The sequence below is a fragment of the Macadamia integrifolia genome, chromosome 12 (genome assembly GCF_013358625.1).
Source record: "Macadamia integrifolia cultivar HAES 741 chromosome 12, SCU_Mint_v3, whole genome shotgun sequence".
NCBI lineage: Eukaryota > Viridiplantae > Streptophyta > Magnoliopsida > Proteales > Proteaceae > Macadamia > Macadamia integrifolia.
The window spans coordinates 3,800,683-3,821,946 of NC_056568.1; the positions used below are offsets into that span (position 1 = coordinate 3,800,683).

At 36.5% G+C, this 21,264-nt stretch overlaps 2 protein-coding genes across 5 annotated transcripts in view; one reads left to right on the forward strand and one right to left on the reverse strand.

Moving 5' to 3' along the window:
* LOC122058228 (phosphatidate phosphatase PAH1-like) overlaps positions 1-3,086 on the forward strand; it is a 31,008-nt gene extending 27,922 nt beyond the window's left edge. For 3 of the 4 annotated variants that reach the window (XM_042620809.1, XM_042620810.1, XM_042620811.1), the window contains 5 exons: positions 338-410; positions 2,024-2,067; positions 2,219-2,347; positions 2,433-2,531; positions 2,653-3,086. In XM_042620809.1, coding sequence (XP_042476743.1) covers positions 338-410; positions 2,024-2,067; positions 2,219-2,347; positions 2,433-2,531; positions 2,653-2,706 — 399 coding nt within the window. In that variant the 3' untranslated portion in view covers positions 2,707-3,086. Of the gene's footprint in view, positions 1-337; positions 411-2,023; positions 2,068-2,218; positions 2,348-2,432; positions 2,532-2,652 lie in introns of those variants that run through there. The other variant, XR_006133711.1, reaches the window with a different exon arrangement.
* Positions 3,087-5,765: 2,679 nt separating this feature from the next.
* On the reverse strand, positions 5,766-15,794 carry LOC122094688 (isocitrate dehydrogenase [NAD] catalytic subunit 5, mitochondrial-like). The gene is made up of 7 exons (XM_042665283.1): positions 15,465-15,794; positions 10,237-10,557; positions 9,956-10,117; positions 9,740-9,814; positions 9,275-9,384; positions 9,120-9,192; positions 5,766-6,487 (listed from the first exon to the last, which is right to left on the reverse strand). The coding sequence occupies exons 1-7, from the start codon at positions 15,669-15,671 to the stop codon at positions 6,296-6,298; spliced, it is 1,140 nt and encodes a 379-aa protein (XP_042521217.1). The 5' UTR covers positions 15,672-15,794; the 3' UTR covers positions 5,766-6,295.
* Positions 15,795-21,264: the final 5,470 nt, after the last annotated feature.

The window sequence follows — 21,264 nt, forward strand, 5'->3', positions numbered from 1 at the left end:
TTCCAATCTAGTCACAGGGTCAACTTCCCCTTTGATCTCTCTCTCTCTCTTGGTCACCAATCTTAACTAACCCTCTGTGTCTTCTCTATTTTGACTTGCCTGTAACTTGTTCTCTCTCAGTCCTTTTGATTCTTAACAGTGCATCCATAGGTTTATTTGGGATTCACTCCCTTTCTAGTCCTCTCAATCAATGCTTACATCATCATCGAACAACATAAATCATAGGCCTTCTGGTATAGCTTAGACAAATCGACCATAAACGTAGGGGTACTATAAATATAACTGAAACATGAAACATCTAGTGTCATGTAATGAATGAACTCTTTAATGATTGCAGGATGGAAAAACATTACCAATTGGACCTGTTGTCATTTCACCTGATGGACTATTCCCTTCATTGTACCGGGAAGGTGGGGTCATATTTCTAAGTAAATAGTATTGTGTGCTTTTGAAATTGGTTTATTTTATATTTATATTTATATTTTTTATATTTTGACAAGTGTTGTATAATCAATTTAATTAATATTGATGAAGGGGGTAAACTAATGATGATCGTGATACATGCATGTATTTCACACATTCATACTCTTTTAGTTTCCTACTTCAAGTACTTAAAACTTTTGAATGTTGCACATCTGATTATTTTCACCAATAAAAAAGATATTTTCAACCAGATAAAAGTACTTACATTTCTCAGTTGAAAAAGCTTGCACATGAAATGTGAGTATTTAACATGTGGTAATGTTGCTTGTCATGGAAATTAGACCATGTAATAATGTTGCTACAATGATGCACTGCAAATTTGACTGTAAATTAATTTCACTTGTGTTAATTTCACCTATTATGAAGTTTATTCTTGCAAATTGTACATGCTTTTATATTAAGTTACGCTCAGAAATCTGTTTGCCTGAATATTTTATTCAGACCGAATATTTGACAAAGGAAACAGCAGAGATTGCTTGTATAATATGCTGTGAGTGACATTGTAATGAGGTTTTGATAGAGTGAGATGATCTTTATTCTTCGCTGCTTACACATTTTCTGGAGATGGAAGATAGGAGGCATCATAAAGATTAAGGTTTACACAATTGGAAATAGAACTGGAACTTATAATTCTTATAAACAAATAATTTTGTACATCTCGACACTTCCAGTGCTATTTTGGTTTATTTAGTATAACTTTTTGATAAATATTCATAGTTTTACTTAATGTCATTTAGAGCTTTACTCCAATTTATTGGAAAATTAGAGTTTATATTTAACATTCGGTTTGAAACTCATCACATTAAATTAGTCTGAAGTGAAAGGTTCCTAAAACCCAGATATCTGTAAGACCAACGTAATAGTTGGTTTCAAAATACAACTGATCTTGAAAGGTTGAAACCCTCTCATAAGAAATAAGCACCTTGATGAAATCTGTGGTCTTTGGCATGCGGTTCAACTTGGCATTGGTAAGGCTTAAAGGTGTGATGTTGGAAACAGATGCAAAACAGGCAGCGATGTAGCTGAAAGAGTTTCAGCCACTGGGCTTTGGACCCAAATAATTCATTATTGGTGTTAAGAACCTTTGCTTTTCATAGTTGTATCAATATTAGACCATGATGCTTTCTAGTCATTAGATTTAACTGTAGCAATTCCAGAGGCAGAACTATGTACTAAATGTCTTTTGTGTCTTAGCACATGGGCTTAGTGATATTGTGCTCTCTAACATGTAACATTTGATATGCTGCCTGCCTACTTGCTAGTGTATATTTAAAAATGCAGATAAACCACAACACTTTCTCGCTTTCTTATCATTAGATGCGACCTTATCACAAACAAGGTAACCATTTGGGAAATCAATTCATTGTTGTTCTCATGGGGGTCTAACATATTCATGGTTTCAAACATGTGATATTTGATGTGTTATGTCAACCTTCCAATGCATATGCACACACCCTAATACATTCTCTCTCTTCACCCCCCCCCCCTCTTTAAAATTGTGCTTCTGATCGGTGCACTTTTTTTTGCTTATTGATGACAGTAATAAGAAGAGCACCTCATGAGTTCAAGATTTCTTGTTTAGAGGTAAATATCCTTAACAGTCACAGACACTTTGCCAGAGATTGTAAAAATTGTTCTATATTATGTATACTTTATTGAATAAAACTGATTATATGCAATTTTAGTTGCTGATTATGTCTATTGGTTGAATTATTAATATTTTATGTGTATTCAGGATATTAAAGCTCTTTTCCCTAAAGATTACAATCCATTCTATGCTGGCTTTGGAAATAGAGACACTGACGAGCTCAGCTACAGGAAAATTGGGATCCCAAAAGGCAAAATATTTATTATTAATCCGAAGGTACTGTTTCCTCTATTGTCTTGTTAGCTCTTTCAAAATTACACAACATTTTTTCTAACTTGAATTCCTTCCCCCAAATTGGCAGGGTGAAGTCGCCATTAATAACTGCATTGATGTGAAGTCATACACCTCATTGCACACGCTAGTCAACGACATGTTCCCACCCACTTCATTAGTAGAGCAGGTGGGGAATTTTCAATCATAGCATTGAAACTTAATGGAAAAGTGATTATCATTCATCTTATATTTAATTATTATTTAACCGATATGAATTGTTATTATGTGGATTTTAAATATCTCTGTAGGAGGATTTCAACGCATGGAATTATTGGAAGACGCCACTACCTAACATTGACTGAACACACTTTAGAGGTTTAAATATATCAACTGGGGCAGGGTGGGAGGATCTGCGTTATTTTGATGGCCTGCAACACTCCCTTCAAGTAATCCATCCTCTGCTATTGACACCATGCGTTTATTTTTTAAGGAAAGAGAAGAATACTACTCTGCTTGTTCTTTATTCATTAATCAGTTTCGGGTGATACCTTCATAATTTTTTAACAACTATCCTCCAAAGGGAAGTTCAGGGTGCTATGTTGGCTTAAAGGGTCTCTTACAGAATAAAGATTTTATAATCATGACAAGCGCACCCATGATAAGGTTGTATCATTTTTTTTTTTTTTCACTTCATATTGTAAATAGAAGATTTATTTATTCAAATGGCTGGTTGTTCTTGACATTTCATCACCAAATCACAGTGTATAATAGGGTGTTTGGATGGTTGGCTGGTTGTCTTGACATTTCATCACCAAATCACAGTGTATAATAGGGTGTTTGGATGGTTAACAACATTTGTGTGTGTGTGTGTGTGTGAAGCATACTGAATTGAACAACAAAATCTTCTGAACTTTTAGGTTAAGCATTATGATGCAGATAATAAGTCATTTAATGGGCTTATTTTATTACAAATAAACCTTAGGTTGGGTTATGTATGTGTTGGGCTTTTGATCACATAGGTTTTCTTTGTAATGGATCACTTTAGTGAGCCTAAACTATGGGTAGAAAGTAGGAAAATGAGATTTAATTTATTAGTTTAGTTGGAGTCCTATTTTGAGTCTATTTCCTTTGTTATTTCTGTTTCCTATTCAGTTTAGGTTTCCCAATTAGTTAATGATTGAGTTAGGCGTTTCCTTTTTAGTGTTTGAGTCAGTTTTGAGTCTTCTATATAAGTTTGTAAGAGGCTACAACATTGAACATGAATTTGATTGAATGAAAAAAAAAGGTGGCTTATGCTGTTGTCAGTTAGGTGAGATGCCCAAACCTGAGGGGTGAGATGTTCATTCACTAGTTCTTCTTCCCCCTTCTCACCCCTCCATCGAATTCTCTTTCTTTTCTTATTTTCCTTTTATTTGTTTGCTGTGAGAGAGTGTTTGAGAGCTAGAACCAAGCTTATTGGAGGACATCTTCTCTATGTAGTCAGAATTTCAGATCATGCCTAGGATTAGGATCACTTGTGCTTCTAGTTCTACATTACATTGCCATTTACATTCATGGGTACTTGAATTAATTGCATTTGTTGTTAGGCTGGGTTGAGTTTTTGATTAAGGATGATTTGGTTTCTTATCAGACAGTTTCAGGTGAATATTCAAAAGAGGATAAATTACCTGCTGATGATGCCACAAAGAATTTCTGTTATCCTTATGAAAGTGAATACATGGCTATATGCCGACTTTTCAGCATTTTCCCTTTTAGTTAAACTATGAGACAAGTTTACATCCTTGTATAAGATTACAGTCATCCAACTTTTGAAACTGAGCATGAAAATTTAATAAAATCGGAATAAATTCCGTGGTCACCAAGAGAAGCATTTGAATCTTGAGAAACCACTGGTTCCAAGCAATCTATAAGAACTGTTGCTCCTTCAATCTATCTCTCCTCCACCATATCAAACGCCAGTCAAAGTTGATTCAGTTCGGATTCGAGCACACCACTGCATCGTCCTGACCTAACTCAGCATGCGCTTGAGTTGTAATGAGGAAAAGAGAGGTGTGAAAAGTGCCATCAGTTATAACCACAAGCAGATTGTACAATGCCATTTTTCCAAATCCCCTCCTAACTATAATAATGGGTTTGAGAGTAGCGATAAAGTGTTGGGGATAAACCCAAGGGGTAGTGCAGTTGGTGAGCAGCAACGAACTTGGTATGAGCCATAAACTCAGACGTTCTAAGTTCAACTCTCATTAGGCACACCTTGGGTCACTCACACGAGATGTTTAGTGTTCTTCATTGCTTTCAATGAAAGTTGAATAGTTTTCATTCAACCCCGGTATGACTCGGTCCATGCGGTTGTGGGACCAGTATGGGCCCATGAGACTAGTTAGGCCAAAGGCTTGGATACTCGTCGTTAGCCAAAAAAGATAAAAAAAGATAAAGTGTTGGGTATCCTGTCGACTGGGTAACAATGTGTTGGATTTAGGATCAACTTCTCAACACCAAAAGTTAAACAGGTTTGGTATCTGTAATGAAGTGTCCTGACCAGTCAATTCCTTGCAAACTAAATTGTGTAAGCCAATAATGTTGCATTGGATAATGTCCATTTTTTCCCCTTCATCCTTGTTTAAGGTGGTAGAGACCAATGTTTCATGAACCAGATGCTTAATAGAATTGGTTTGCAGATGTTCCGTTAAGGTTAGTGGTGTTTCGAATGAACTCAAATCTCTCCAACCTTTTGGAAGGTTACTAATCTGGACCCATTGATCAATGGATTTGTAGTGATGCGAGTAGAATCAGTACCTAGTAACCACACGATTGGACCACGGTGACAAAGCAATCTCATCCTATTGGTGTTTTTTCTGCTATTCTACTAGAATTATTCTTTGCCCCCCCCCCCCCCTTTTTCTTCCCCCGCTAGAATGATTCTACCTCTAGTTGTACAGAAGGTGCGCCGACTCTGTTATGCCTTGGAAGCATTATAGTAAGTTGTTAAAAGATCACAAGTCTAAGACCGACCCCAGATTTGCTAAATTGCTGATCCAAAATCCTCAATCCTTTGGCCAGGTTTCCAATGAGAGAAACAAACAGAAACCACTGCCAATCCAAACAGCTAGTTGGTACTTGTGTAATCTAATACATGTGTCCATGTGAATGAATCAAACTCAACCCATGAAAAAAGGCGGAAAAAGAACACCAACTGGCAAGTAGCAAGTAGCAAGTAGAAAGGGGCAGAAATTCTGATATTCCCACTTCTGCCTTGTGGCTTATAGCCTTATTCCTTTTGCTTCTCTGCTGCATCCGTTTCTTTCTTCCACAGATTTTTCTATTTTATTTCTTAAATAGACCGGGGGAGGAGAAGAGAGAGGATCAAGAATCTATTCACTAGAAAATATGACACAAAAGACAAGAAGTAAAAATTGGAAGGTGCACTGAACAGTGAGAATTCACATAATTCATTCCCAGAAATAATAGAGGCAATCAATGTAATAAGTTACTAGTCACCGCTTGGTGGTCTTCCATTCACTCAGTAGAGTGGCAGGTACACTGTTGAACATAAAGTGCCATCTCCTTCAGTTTGCCTTTATGAAATTGTAAGCCGAGAGGTCTCTGTAAACCCCTTAGCCCTTAGGTGAAGCTAAACGAACCCCCAAATAGAGTAAAAAACAGAATATTTAAATAATCCGTCTTGCTTCACTTCTTTGGTTTTAGTTATACATCTAGTGACGGAATATACTGGCAGTGAGCTTGGATTGAGTCCATGATTCAACTTGTCCTAGTCCAATCAAATGTTAAAAGCCAGCTTACTATGACAGAACCATTAAAAAAATGGTGAGAAAGGAGAAGGGAGTAATAGAAAAGGGAAATGAAAAATAAATAAAAATTTAGCTGCACTGGTTGGCTGCTGATGACAATTGGTTGTATCAACCGAAACACTTGAATCAAACCAAAAGGGTTTCAAAGATTATCACAAACTGCTTTTGTAAAATCTGTGGTTGAAGAGGTGCCTCCAAGATCAACTGTTCGGTACTTCCCTTCTGCTATTGTCTTGATGATGGCATCATGGATTTTTTCAGCTTTATCATTCATTTCCAAATGCCGTAACATCATAACAGAACTCAACAGCAAGGCCGTTGGGTTTGCAAGGTTCTGGAATAATTAAAGAATAGAATGAGAATTTATTTCAGACCAGAGAACCAAGACCAGCACTAACTAACAGAAAACATTCATGCAATGCACATAGGATGCTGATGAAGACCATTCTGTGCAAATAATACAACTATGGATGAACCGACAAATGGTTTGGAAAGAATGATGTGTCACAATATGCATTACTGCATGTCTGTAGGGCAGAGCCAGAATTTTATTTTAGAGGGAGGAAATACTACGAAATGGTAGAGAAAATCATATTTCGGCCCATGCCAATCAACTCTATAATCACTATTTTGTCACAAGATACAACGTTTTAAAGACGAACATTAGGACCAACATCATCAAGCCATCATGGCCTAGCAGTCGATGGTTCAACATTCCAACAACCCAAGCAGCCTGATGAGTTAACATAAAATATGCTCTCAAGTTTATTATATGTAAAAGTAATATCTGGAGCATAACAAATGGTGCTAAACTAGGGATTAAGGCTATTGTGGTGTTAAGGTCTCTTAGTTTGAATATTTTAATAAGTATATTCTAAAACTAAAGTTTTAAAATGAAACATATATATACTACTGGCCTCTTAAAAGCATATATGTAAAATTAAGTTTTGAAACGACATATATGGCTAACTATCCCATGGCCCAACCATCAAGATGAAACAACTTTGCGTGATTTGATTGTTTGAATCAAAGATTCCATTGGTCAGACCTATTTCTAAGGCCTGGAAATTCCAGACAGTCCACTCAGGGTCTACTTGCTCAGACAGTCCAGGAAAACATGGGGACATATCATGGGTTAGCTGCCCAAACAGTCCATGAAATACTGAGATTAGAGTGGTTATGTACCATATGTCTGAGGCTAATTAGGTTTCCTTCCATGTTATCAATTTAAAATCTTGGTTGCCTAATTTGTTGGGAGTTCAGTATTTATACCTGATATAGTATACACTATCCCATCATAAGTGAGTGGTATCATCAAATATCATAATCGAAGCCTATAAACTTGTACCTATATACATATAAGAAATAGGATCTCATGAATCTGATATGGTTTGATTTCAGAATAATGGTCTTAGTTTGTATTCTGTTCAGAGGAAGTACTGTGAAACTGTTCAATAGGATTTTTATTTTAAACTTGTAGTGGAATTAAGTGTTAGAGTAGTTTATTTTATCAGTGGGACCCATAGATCATGTAGTGTGGGGATTAGTTTATTTTAAATAATATATTTAAATAGTCTCAGTGTGAGGTTGAAGTTAGTTGTATGCCCTGTTTTGGTGTTTAAAAGTTGCTATTTTAAGAAGTTTTGGACTTTTTGGTCAGGAATGGAAGGGTATTGGCATTAGAATTCTGTTTTTCTTATGTTACCAAGTCATTATATATGGTTGTAGATCCTTATACGAGATTTTGGTAGAGAGTAAAGAATTTTAATGCTAGCCAAGTGAAGGTAGTGTTTCCCCTCTCTCCACCTTCATATGATCCACCTTCTCCTTCTATTTTCACTCTAATTTCTCTACTTTCTTTTCTTTATGTATGCAAATTACTAAAAGTTTTGCCGAAAGTAAGCAAGGCAATTTCAGAAATATCCTTAGTCAGGGAGTTGACCACGTGTTCACATAAACAGAAAAAAAAAGATGAGGAGAAACATTTCTCAATGGTGAACCAACATTTATAGTGAACACTGGTAATGCATCACATTTTTTGGTCTCATACAGCATACTTATGGTCTACACACAGAACAAATACAACGGCAGATTCCAGTTATTAAATGTATCCAGTAAAGTAGGTGATTCCAGATTAAAGAACAGCCTGAATTGTTAAGGAACCACCTCATCCAAATAGTATTTCTCCCAGATCCAGACTGTTTCATAGTTTTCTAAATCATTTAAAATATTTTCATAGATGAGATTGTACAACAACTAGAATTGACAAATTGAGTGATAATACGGCACTTCTATTTTTCTAATAAAAAGCAGAAAATATATATTTTTTTAATATCAGTAACACATCCAAAATATACTGATAAGGCAGAAAGGTGGAGTAAAGAAAACTCATCGAGGAGTAGAGTTCCCTATGCAGAAGGAAGAAAGCAGCCCTAGCTTGGCCCGTTAAGCAACCAAGTCATTACTGTCACTCAAAACAAGGTCAAACTTGAAAACAAACACAAAATATTCTACATCTTCCCTTTTGATGGGCCTCAATCTTACTTAAGAAATAAGAGAATTAGGCAGTGGCATCCATGGTAAGTAATCATCTACCAAGGGACACATGCAATGCAATGCACATGGTGGCAAGGTGAGACCATTTTGGAACCAAGATACACACCCATGACTCCAACAGTCTAACTTGCAGTAGTTATGCTTATTTTATAACCCATTTCATTTTTCCAGTAAAGCTTCTCTTATATGGTTCTTTCTGATCCACACACACATACAGGCATGGGAAGGGTGCAGATGAACAAGGCAACTTTCTATTGATAAGAAGCTATCAATTAGCTATGACTCACTGTATGAGGAATGTACAGAAGTATGTGTACATATGCTAGCAATAACAGTGACAAGCCAAAAATTTGTGAAACATGAGATGGCAATGAGAGAGAGAGAGAGAGAGAAACAATTGCATGACTCACCTTCCCAGCAATATCTGGTGCTGAACCATGGACAGCCTCCGCTAGAGCAATACCTCCTTCACCAATGTTACAGCTACAAAAGGTTGGATGGATGAGAAATGATATATTTATTTGATTACTTATGTCTTGCAGGAGACAATAGAAAAGACTGATACCTGGGAGTCAAACCTAAACCTCCAACCAAGCCAGCACAAAGGTCACTTATGATGTCTCCATAAAGGTTAGGCATCACCAGTACATCAAAGACTGCAGGGTTTTTCACAAGCTGTTCAGAGAGACACAGAATTAGAAGCAAGAGTGACAAATCAGGAGCATCAATTTAAATTATAAAAGATGTACTTCAGTAATCAAACATCAGGAAAGAATTTCTGATAACAGAAAACTAGGTATTTCAATAGTGGGTCCTTGGAACTCCTAGTTCACAATTCAATATTCTTTACCTATATCCTATTTTTGTTCAACTTAGGATTCAGACACAAAAACTGTCGCACAGAAAAGAACTACATGCCACTACTCACACAGAAACTTTTGGCATAGAACAGAATCCCGTGCCACTGGGTTGTTGTGCCTGATTTCCCAGTTTATGTATTCAATTTGGAGATTAGCAAAGCAAACAATACCATCATACAACAGTTATCGATAATGACTTCCTCATAGTTTATCTCAGGGTACTTCTCCGCAACCTCACGACAGCACTGTAGATAAAGATGAAAGAAGTATAAGCACAAACCACCACCAGCCCACCAGGACAGGGAAAAAAGAGAAGAGGGTGGGGGGGAAGGAGGAGGAAGATGGTAAAAGACCAGAGATTGAGTTTGTCTCAAATGTCAACAAACCTTGAGGAAAAGGCCATCGGTCTTCCTCATGATGTTGGCTTTGTGGATGGCAGACACCCTCTGCCTTCCATTGGTCTGGGCATAGTGAAAAGCATACTCTGCCACTCTGAGACTTGCTTGGCGGGTTATAATCTTGAGACTCTCAACGACACCCCTCACCACCTAGCGTACCACAAAAGTGAATCCTCTGAGAGGTTTTGTAAGAAACTACACAATCAATATGGAAAAGGAAACGGTAGAAAAAGTTTGAAGAAGGAATCCATTTGGCACAAGAAGCTTACTTGATGTTCAAGACCACTATATTCTCCTTCAGTGTTCTCCCGGATTGTGACAAGATTGACATCATCATATCGAGTCTTGTAGCCAGGGAGGCTGTAGCAAGGTCTGACATTAGCATAAAGACCAAGTTCTTTCCTTAGTGTAAGGTTCAAAGATCTGTGGCCTTTCCCAATCGGTGTAGCCATGGGCCCTTTTAACCCAACTTTATTTTGACGCACAGATTCCAAACTTTCCCATGTCAAGAAACTCTCTGTTCTTGGGTCTACTTTGTCCCCAACAAAATGTTCTTCCCATTCTATGGGTACTTCAGCTGCATTAAATACCTACAATAGTCAAAGACATTAATTTTGGCATGATTAGAACACAATCATTCTGCAATTGAAAATATTAAAGCTACTGTCAAAGTAAATAGAGGTCATCCAAATGAGGGCAAGCAAAGGATTATAAGCATTTGCCATGGCCCATGACAGATTAACCTGATCTTCTGCTGAGCAATTAGCGGCATGTACAGCCATCATTAGTCAAATCCAGAAAGAAAAAAAAAAATCAGTCAATCTGGAAACTATCCAATAAGAAATATGAAGGAACAGTAATGCAGAATCAATCTCAAACCAGTAAAGCCAGCAAGAGATCAATTGCAACAGGATAGCATATAGGGAGAAACCATATTAAGGACAAATTTAAACTTTTTTCCTTTTACATATGAAAGAATAAATAAAAAGGATATGGCCAAAGCTTCACCACCATTCCCAACCTACTGAATCACCACAGTAGGGTCTGATTGGAATCACCACCAATCAGGCTCTTGGAATCACCACCAAGAGGTGTTATAGCTTCACCGCTGCAACCTGTCCAGATTCATCACTGAACCAAAGAAAAACAAACTTATTTCTCAACCGTCCATTCTATTACAGCAGTACATTGTTAAATGAAAGACCCAAAGACCAAAAATAGAACTACTCAAAAAAGGAAACTATAAAAATAATACCTCTCTAGAAATCTTACTAGAGAGAATCTCTATAAATCTAACAAAATAGAAACTACTAACAAATACAATGCTTATTAGCCATAGAATTAATATCATAAAAATAGAAAGTTTCTGAAACAGCCTCCATTGAAATCTTCTCAGCAGAATCTTCAGTCAAACTATTAACCCCAATGTGAATAGTGCCCACGTGAACAATACCCATTTGAATAATAAACCAGACCAGATTCTGCTTCAATTCAGAATTGATATTCCTGGCCCTTCTTGTGCATTTTCTGGATTTCCTCCTTGAACTGAACTGCATCGAACATAGCCAACTGATTCTGGATTGATTAGATCCAAACTCTGTACAATAAGGCGTGAGACTTAGTGTACAACCCTATTGGATGTGCTAAATTTGTATAATGCATATTACGCAGAAAACTCCTAGTGATTGCAGCTCTAGGCAAAGTGCTTCGAGCAAAGCATTAATAGACTAATAAAAAACCATGACACAGACCTATGGTTAAAACATCGTCATACTGAACAAATTTCACCAAACAGAACTTGAATGGAGTACTACAATCTGGTATTCACGCTACTGTGATCACATGAAGGTGACCATTCAGCTCAAGGTTTTGAACATTCTGATGTCTTATCAAACCATGGGTTACCAGAGTGTTCCATTCAATATAATTCAAGCAAGGTACTACAAAATATATGACATTTGCATACCTGAAACACTGACCCAATACTATCTGATAATAGTTTTTCAAAGCTACTGGATGGTCCAATAAATTTTTACCTATTACACATGCATCTAACACCACTGTTCCACTCCATTAGTGGTATATCTTCAATAACTTGGGTCATCAAATTCATTCCCATTTCCTCAGCCAACATCCTTTTTCTTTCAACTTGCCCTTTTAGTGCCTTCAACTTGCACCAAATAGCTCTACCACTAGCACAAGCATCTGACTTTGTTGGCCATGACCAACCATCCAAATAAATGATTGGTTTTATAGCTGTCCTACAAAAAAATACTAGGACTTGAACAGGATACATTTGATGCAAAAGACTTCAAATGTGCATCCGTACTTCATCCACCCAACCCGACTCCACATGCAACATCATCTTCAATATCATTCTCCTTATGGATAACAAAAACAGTATAACAGAAAGATAGTTGCTTTGGGAAATATCTTGCCAATATCTTAGTATGTCCTCATTTCTGCACAAGAATTATAAAATTTTTCTCCATATGTTCACCCTTAGTTTGATTTATTTTTAAACACTAAGTTTCCCAAGAATCCCTTCATAGTTCTAGCCTTGTATTCCCCTCCAAAAGTGTATTAGACTTCACAAAACCTCATCTTAGATAAGTGTAGTTTGTCCTATCCATGACTAAAGCAAAACAGTAGATCAATGTTGAGCCCCAATGTAGCCAACAGAAAATTAGTCAATGGAAACCTTTTCATTTCCACTGGCAATTGCATAGTTTGTAAAACCAGAACAAACCAGTGGTCGAACCAGATTAAACCAGAACACCACCTCCTTCAGTTCAATCTGGATACAGAACCACCTAGCTCTAAAACTGGAATCTAACTGGCTGGTTTTGTCAAAGAGGACAGTTTTCAGATAACCGAGCCGGTTCAGTTCACTAGTTTCCTCAACGAAATTCAAAGACGAAGTTGCATGTATTGGAACTTGAACTTAGAACTTGTGATTAAGCAAGGGTGCACCAGCCACAGCACCACCGACTGTTGTTTCTTAATGGTTGTAATCTTGTCTTTTATTTATTTCGTTCTTTTCTGATCTTTAAAATATAAGTTTTTAACTGAACCCCAGTTTGACCGAGTTTGACCGGTGTCTAACCATTCCAAATTTTCATAGTATGACTCATAAGTTTTATTCCGCTATAGTTATCTTAGCATTAAAATCACATTTACTTTTATAAATCGGAATCACAATGCTCCTCCTCTACTCATCTGGCAATTTTCTTGTGCTCATAATCTTATTAAACAAATGATATGGACAAGTTATTCCACTAATTCCTAAGCTCTTCTACTCCTCTATCAGAATACCATTAGGATTTACTGCTTTACCTAATTTCATTTTCTTTAAAGCTTCCTTTACTTTTAGACACCTTAATTTTTTGTATATATCTAAGGTTTGTGGTCTGCCTAGATGAATGTCACTTTCCTTTAGATTCTCCTAGAACTTCTTCAGCTACATTCATAATATAAGTAGCCATCTAGTTCCACATCATATTAGTGTCTCCATCAAAATCCCACCTTCCCTGTATTACTAATTTATGAATAAATGTCTTCAAGTTTTCTCCTTTTAGGTTCCACCATCTTATCCTAGGGCAAATAATCTCACATTTCCTACAATTCCGCTTTGTAAAACACATATCTATGACCATTAATTTATGTTTCGTGGTTAAGATCTACCCTGTTATAAACTTTACAATCTTCACACAACAACCTATCAGCCCTTCAAGTTAGAAATAAGTCTATGGGGCAACTATTTTTCCATTTTTTAAGGCTGTTAACTGTTTTTCTCTCTTTTCAAAGCATGTGTTTAACATAAATCATAAGCCACAACAAATTTAAAACTGGAGTCTCCTCCTCAGTCCTATCTTGAAAACTATATCCTTCATAAATTCTTTCACAACCTCTATTGTCTCTTCCAACATGTCATTTAGATCTCTCCTTAAAATAATCTTTTCTCCTTGACTAATTCTTTGAACTAAACTATCCATATGTTCCCAAAATTGTTTCTTAGTATTTTCGTCTAATCCAATTTGGGGTGCATAAGCTCAAATTATATTGATTACCACTTTTCCTGACACAATTTTGATGGACATAATCCTATCAGCAATTCTTTTAACATCTAAAACATCATTTTTTAAATCATTGTCTAATACTATTCCCACCCCACTTCTATTATCTTTATCCCCAGCATACCAAAGTTTATAGCCATCTAAATCCTTAGTTTTTTTAACCCTCCCATCTATTGTCTTGTATACAACCTATGTTAATTCTTCTTCTTCTTATTATATCTATCAATTCTAAACTCTTTCCCGTTGAAGTTCCTATGTTCCAATATGCTAACCTAATCCTATGCATGCTATGCTTTTTGGGCTAACCTCTACATCTATGCTCATTCATGGTGTGAGAACCCTTGCCCACTCGTCACCGTAATCGGGCACTAAAGTAGTGTGTCACTTTCAAAGGATGCCCTAGCTAATCCCTGCTCACTATCCACTACATACGGGTCATAGTGTAGCACATCGCTTCCAATGGACACCCTAACGTAAGGTCGAAATTATAAAATAAGGGTTTGGTTAAAGTTTTTTTTACCATGTTAGCTACAAATCTAAAGCACCAACCCCCAATCCAGAATTGGGACTGGTAGCATAAAACAGTTGTATAGGTTTTTTTAAATAATTATAGAGGGGCAAATAAAATGATGTTACAACTTCTTTTTCACCAACTTTGGTGCAACAAGGACTTTCCCAATTAAAAGAGAGAGAGATGCCCAAGCAGATTCTCCCATCTCATTAGGCCACATCCAATCTCTGCTCACCTCTAGGAATCTGTTTTAGTGACTGCTGAGATCCACCAAGAAAGGATGCAGTTGATCAACCAAGGACTTTCATGGGTTACCTACTCCATTTTAGCGGAGTTTCACAGTATTTAGCCTTTACTATCATGCATTCTGTATACTCCACATAACCACTGGGGTTAGCCAAGCATTCTGTTCGGCCTGGATATTCTTATCTCTTGTTCTACCAATTCAATTCTTCGGGCATCCATAAAAGGGGAAGGGGAACAGAATTACTGAGCAGGCGCCAGGAATACCAAACTGAAAATTTTCAACCGAAAAATTAACCATCAGGGGAAAGATCGTTAATTTTTTTATGGTAATTACATGTCTCAGTTTTGACCTGATATCTTCCACATGCAGACGAGTGGTTCGATTAGTTTCTCCAGGTTTTCAGGAGCCTCAATTGACCATGCAAATTATTTGATGAATTCAGTCAGAAAAAATAGTTGAAAACAACATTAGATGATCTGGATCCTCATTAACAATATACCAATAATACATTATTACGTTTATAGTGGAATAATAATGGTTTTGTATTGATGCGGAAGATATAGAAAGTCAAGAGAGCGATCAATTCAAACGAACTGATGAATCGGAAATAAGAACAAATACATAAAAATACGTTGAAATTAGGAGGTAGGAAGGGAAACCAACCTGCTTAACGGATGTGGCGATCTCAGGACCGATTCCGTCGCCGGGAAAAAGAGTAGCCCGGATTGGTTGGGTGGAGTAGGTAGCTGACGATAGAGCTCGAACAGGTGATGAAAGAAACCTCGGTGAAGAAGTATTTTCAATCAAGGCAGTTGATAACTGCTCGGCTTGACGGCCCCGTAGAACGCGTCTGAGGATTTGGGACGCCATGGCCGTCTCTTCGGTGGGAGAAGACACACAGAGAAGGAGAAAGAGAGACTATAGGTAAAGGAAATATAATAGTTGAATGATACGAAATCTGAGTCAACGAGAAAGAGGGATGCCTTAAAGCTGTATTCGGTTTACATTCTCTGGATATATAATTATTCGGTGTCTAGAATGCTTCCAAACCCGGTTCTTTTTATGTTTTAATTGTTTCCAACTGTGTTCTTACCTCAAAAATCTGTTATGGTAATGCATAACAAACACAACCTTAAGCCGTCTCATCTCTCCAATTTATGAAATCCTTAAGTGGCACCCCATTGTTGCACTAATTTAAGCTGGTTGCTCAAAAATTCCAATGATATTGTAAATAAGAGGCTGGCAAAGTCATTTCACATGAGAGACACATACAAAGTTGCTAGCATACCCTGCCCTGGTGGCTCAAATAACATTTTTGCTAATAATAGTGAAGGATAATAGTAAAGGATGATTCTCTAAATAAGCAATGCAGGATAAGTAAGAGAGGGGCACAATGGTCCATGGGACGAAGTACTAAGAGAAGAGAGATAGAGACAGAGATAGAGAGTGCATACATAATCTATGTCGTTTGCTTAGTGAATTTGATGGTTGGGGAAATAGAGAATTGCTCGATATTGTGAATGTACAATGTAGTGCCCCAATAGAACTGTTTCTTAGTTTGAGAATAAGACTTACCATTTCAATATAACTACAAGGCTTACACACTTGTATGATAATCCTTTGGATCTAGGTTATATAGTTTCGAGATATTCACCATTAAGCAATCAATATGAGTAATTTGAAAATGCCAAAGATGAGCTTCTAGTTCAATGGTAGACAGGCTATAGCTAGGTAGTTGGGCTCTATTATAAGTTTTGAGAAAGTTATTGGTTCAATCCTCCTACCACCACCATATTGGAAAATAGCATGAGTTTAGTAGTTAGTAATGAATTACGTTCATGTCAAAATGAAATGACCTACAATAACATGAAAATGATCTTTCAATAAAAAAGTAAGTTACTACCTTTTTCTATATAAGAGGTGTACTTTGTATTGTCCGAAGGTCATATAGATTGGACATTGGAACAATTAGAAAGAAAGCCCTAACCACAATTACAACTATTGGTGCTTCAAATGGCCTAGATTCCAATGGTGCTACTGAAAGACTATGGTTGTAAGCTTTGAAAGCCTCTTTTTTTTTTTTTTTTGGGGGGGGGTGTGGTGGGGGGTGTCAAGGAGAAGTAGCCCTCAAATAAAAAATAAGTAAAAAGAGGCAGCTTCCCCTATTTCTACATTTCATTCTCTACTTTTTCCGCCTCAAACAAAACGATGACAAAAAGGACACCTATGAATTCAAAGTCACTACGAAAGGGGCAGTCAATTGCATAGCTCTTTCTTTTGTTTTATCTCATTTCGAAGGCTTTTTTTCAAAAGTCTATTCCATTAACCTAAAATGACATGAAATGATTGAATTTGGATATGGTTCAATATGGTAATTTTATAAGCAAACATTTGACACCAAAACAATGGTTGTGTTTGATATGCATTGTTGGCCAACAATGCATTCCAAAAAATCATACCAAATGTTGCCTTAATTTCTAAAGTCCACTCATGATTCTTAATGCTGCCAAAGTATACTTATATAATTCATTATCTTTAAGCATGGTTTAGAATTTAAATATTCAGGGGTTGAGGTATTTAATTATAATCCACAAAATGTTGAAACCGAGAAGATGAGAAGAAAAATAGACGCTAATAAACATTGGATAAAAAATGTTTAAGATCATGGGTGAAAGGCTAAGGCTACATTTGTTAAGATTTCCTTATAATGCGTTTTCAAGATGTAGCCAATAAGTTCAATTTTACCAAACCAATTTATGGGTCAACCTAAAATTGAACCGAACTCAAGACCCATAAGCCATAAACCAAGTATCTTGTTGGTGTCAAGTTGGCATGTTGTGACTAGAATAGCCACCCCTAATTGAACAAGGGGAATCGTTCAAAGATGTGGGCCCCATTGATTCATGAATTGGAACTCTATGCTTTTGAGGACCAAAAAAAACATTCCATCGCATAGTCCCCCATTTGCATCATGAGCGGCAGTGAGGGGATTCTTCCTCCCCCACCATTGAAAGGAAAGCTTCTACTACAAAAAAGATACCCGACCCACTTTTCTGCCCGACCAAAGTTGCCTTAAGTGTGCCAATTCTTAACATGGCATTATTTTGTGGCATTTGAATATACCATCTGACTTTTGACATTTATTTTCACTTGGAATACATAGTAGCTTAAGAATAGCAAAGTGTATAACTTTATGTTTGTCAATTTTTATATTCTTCATTCACAAAAAAAGAAAGACAATTTTTTTTTAATCATTGTTCTTTGAAGATTGAGTATCCCCCCCTCAAGACATTTTGCCTCATTGGTAAGATTTAGTTTGTGCATTAATGCTGGTATTATTCATCATCCATATCGATATAGATTGACTTTATATATCAATCCGTATTGGATAGATTGATTTCAGTACTAAAAAAATAAAAAACTCACATTTTTTAAAGAAAGAGATTTTTTTTTAATCATTTCAACGGATATTTGTTCATATTGATATTGGTACAAATCGGTCAATATGATTTATATGATAACGATACCTAAATCCCTACCCTTTAGGGGCTATTACTAAGATAATGCAAATGACTTTTTAACAACAATTCGAATGTGTCATGACTTGCAAGTTGTCATCAAATATTGATGGGTCCATGAGATAAAAGACTACATCCTTTTTCTCATTTTTTTATTTCAGTTTTGGACAAAATATCACTATCTAATCGTGTGCCCAACGCCGAGACACAAGAGTGGCAAAAAGGCCAGCTTACCTCCTTTGGCAAGATGCCTATGTGCCTCACTTGATTGGTGCATGCGACCAAGTAGTGATCCCCAAACCTTAATTTTTAGCCCAATACATATGAGTGCATTGTGGCTAGTGCCCTTTCTTGAACTTTTGGCTAAGATCAAGTGTGGAAACAACAAACACTAGCGAGCAGAATCATATGCAATCCCATAACAATTATTTATGTTTAAACCACCCATTTTCTTTTGATGAAGTTTTTAGCAGAAAATGAAGCCTAAAATCTTACTGTGCAATGTGAAATCTTAGCAACTAAGAGATTAGGCTATGAAGTTTTTTCATGAGTGAATTGATGGTTGGAAGGCTTTTTCATCAAAAGACAAGGAAACAAGTAAGGAACTAGTATCCTTATGCACTTTCATTTGTTGGCATCTATGGTTAACTTGAAACTATTTTTTATATGGGAAGAAGGTTTGGTCACCTCTTGAAGTGATTCAAGCAGTTGAAAATCATTTCAAAGAATATTACCAAACCATCTCTTCCCATTGTTTGCCTTCAACATCTCCTCCAACCGCTCTCTCAGTTTCTCAATGTGAGCAACCTCCTGCAAATTATTTTAAAATTAACTGTGATGCAAGCCTGGATCAATGCATGGAGGTTTAGGATTCATTTGTTGTGACCATCAAGGCCGCCCTTGTTTTGCCATCTCATACCTAGTTCAGTTTCAGTTGGCTTTGGGGGGTGAAGCAATAGCAATCCGCTCATATCTATTGGAAGCAATTTTTTAGGATATCACCCATGTTGTGGTGGAGAATGACAACAATTGAAGACATTATCGTCTACTTGAACAATGGAACAATTGTCAAGCTCATATTGGAGGACATTCTCCATTTGAAGACTTATTTTGGTTCTTGCATTTTTTCTTTCGTTCCAAGAGAATTTGACAACTTAGCTGATTCCCTGGCAAGGAGGCCCTGTCTATGACAGGCATGACAATTTGACCCATTTTCGATCCTTGGCATCCATGAGTTCTTCCCGTTTATTTGAATAAATTTATTTTCACAAAAAAAAAAAAAGAGGGTATGAGAGTAGGCTTTGTTCTAACCGAGTATTGGGACCAGTGAGGACATTTTGTGTCCTGCGTGTATAATGGAAATAACAAGAGGAGAACGAAAAACAAATCTTAAGAAAATATGAAACCAATTCAATCGATGCCCAGCCCAATCTAAATAAGTTGTAATCCCATTGAAAGATGCGACAACTATACACATAAGTTTATGTGTTGTTTATTAAATTTTGTTTAAATAATGAATATAATATGATAATGTGCCAAGGCATATTAAACGCCTAAGGCTCAAAGAACCCCTCCCTAAACTCCCCTTTCAAAAAAAAAAAAAAAAAAAACTATATTGCTCTGTAATTTTTGGAAAAATTACTTGATTACCCACTTATGGGTTTCTTTTTACAAAATTATCCATCAAAAGTTTTAGTTAACAAAAATACCCAAAATTAGGTTTTCTTCTACAAAATTACCCACTTAAAGTTTAAGTAAACAAAAATACCCAAAATTGAGTTTGGGTTTACAAAACTACCCACACAAAGTTTCAGTAATAAAAAAATACATGATTATATGTGGAAGATGAAGACTCACTATTTTGCTTAATTTTGTAAACACAAACATGATTTTGGGTATTTTTATAAACTGAAACTTTGGGTGGGTAGTTTTGTAAACCCAAACCCAATTTTGGGTATTTTTGTTAACCAAAACTTTTTGTGGGTAATTTTATAAAGAAAAACTCAAAAATAGGTAATCATGTAATTTTCCCATAATATTTTCCGATTATATGATCAATGTTTAAATGATGGCCTATGTTGCTATATATTTTTTTCCCATCATTTATTCAAAGTTCAACCTACATATCACTGACAAGCACTTATTCGATTCTAGGCTTCTAGTCATTAGATATTTACGAGTCGTGTAGCTCATTGAATATAGAACCTCTTTTCTCAAGCTGTCAAATGTTGACCATTAAAAAAAAAAAAAAGGTTGACCAATTTTTTCATATTGATTTATGCTACATTGTATAGTGCTATTGGGTAAAACTTACCATACTAGTAGAGGTGACAAGAAAAATTATTTATGTATTTATTTTGGACGGTAGATATGGGATATCATACTATTGAGCCGTTCCCTAAAGATGGTCTCCACACCCCATGAATGGTGTGAGATTGTCGCCTGACATCGAGGGACATGGAGAGAATTCAAATTCAATTTTATCAATTGTAAGTTATCTATTGGGCTGGACCTAAAACTGGCCTTACAAAGCCTTGATTGACAAACCTTAAGTCTTTATATTGATACCCAGGACCACCAAAAAGCACAAGCGTGTTGTTTGTATATCTTAGGTCATACATTTTAAAATTATAAAGGAGAAGAAGAATTGTTCCTTGTCGCATCCACTACATCCGAATACAATTGGGTGTGAAAAGAATACTTTATCCTCTTGACCCAAGTGTTGAAGATGCCTCTATCTGCCTTCCCATTGATCTGTGCATTGACACATTAGCCACAAAACTAGGGATCATTCTAGTGCCCATCATAAAAAGTAGGAAGAGGGTTTCATGTGAAAATCATTTGCAGTCACTCCACTGGTGCAGTGAGCATCGGGTGGTTAGGAGCTTCTTAGGACACGTGCCCTGATGTTTTCAACCGTCCAATGGTCACCATACCTCACCACT

Excerpts from the sequence above, each read along its gene's own strand:
- LOC122094688 (XM_042665283.1), bottom strand. The coding sequence starts at position 15,671 with ATGGCGTCCCAAATCCTCAGACGCGTTCTACGGGGCCGTCAAGCCGAG. Across the intron at positions 10,558-15,464 it reads TCGCCACATCCGTTAAGCAG|GTATTTAATGCAGCTGAAGT; the intron begins GTTGGTTTCCCT and ends TGACTATTGTAG. Across the intron at positions 10,118-10,236 it reads ATAGTGGTCTTGAACATCAA|GTGGTGAGGGGTGTCGTTGA; the intron begins GTAAGCTTCTTG and ends GTGGTACGCTAG.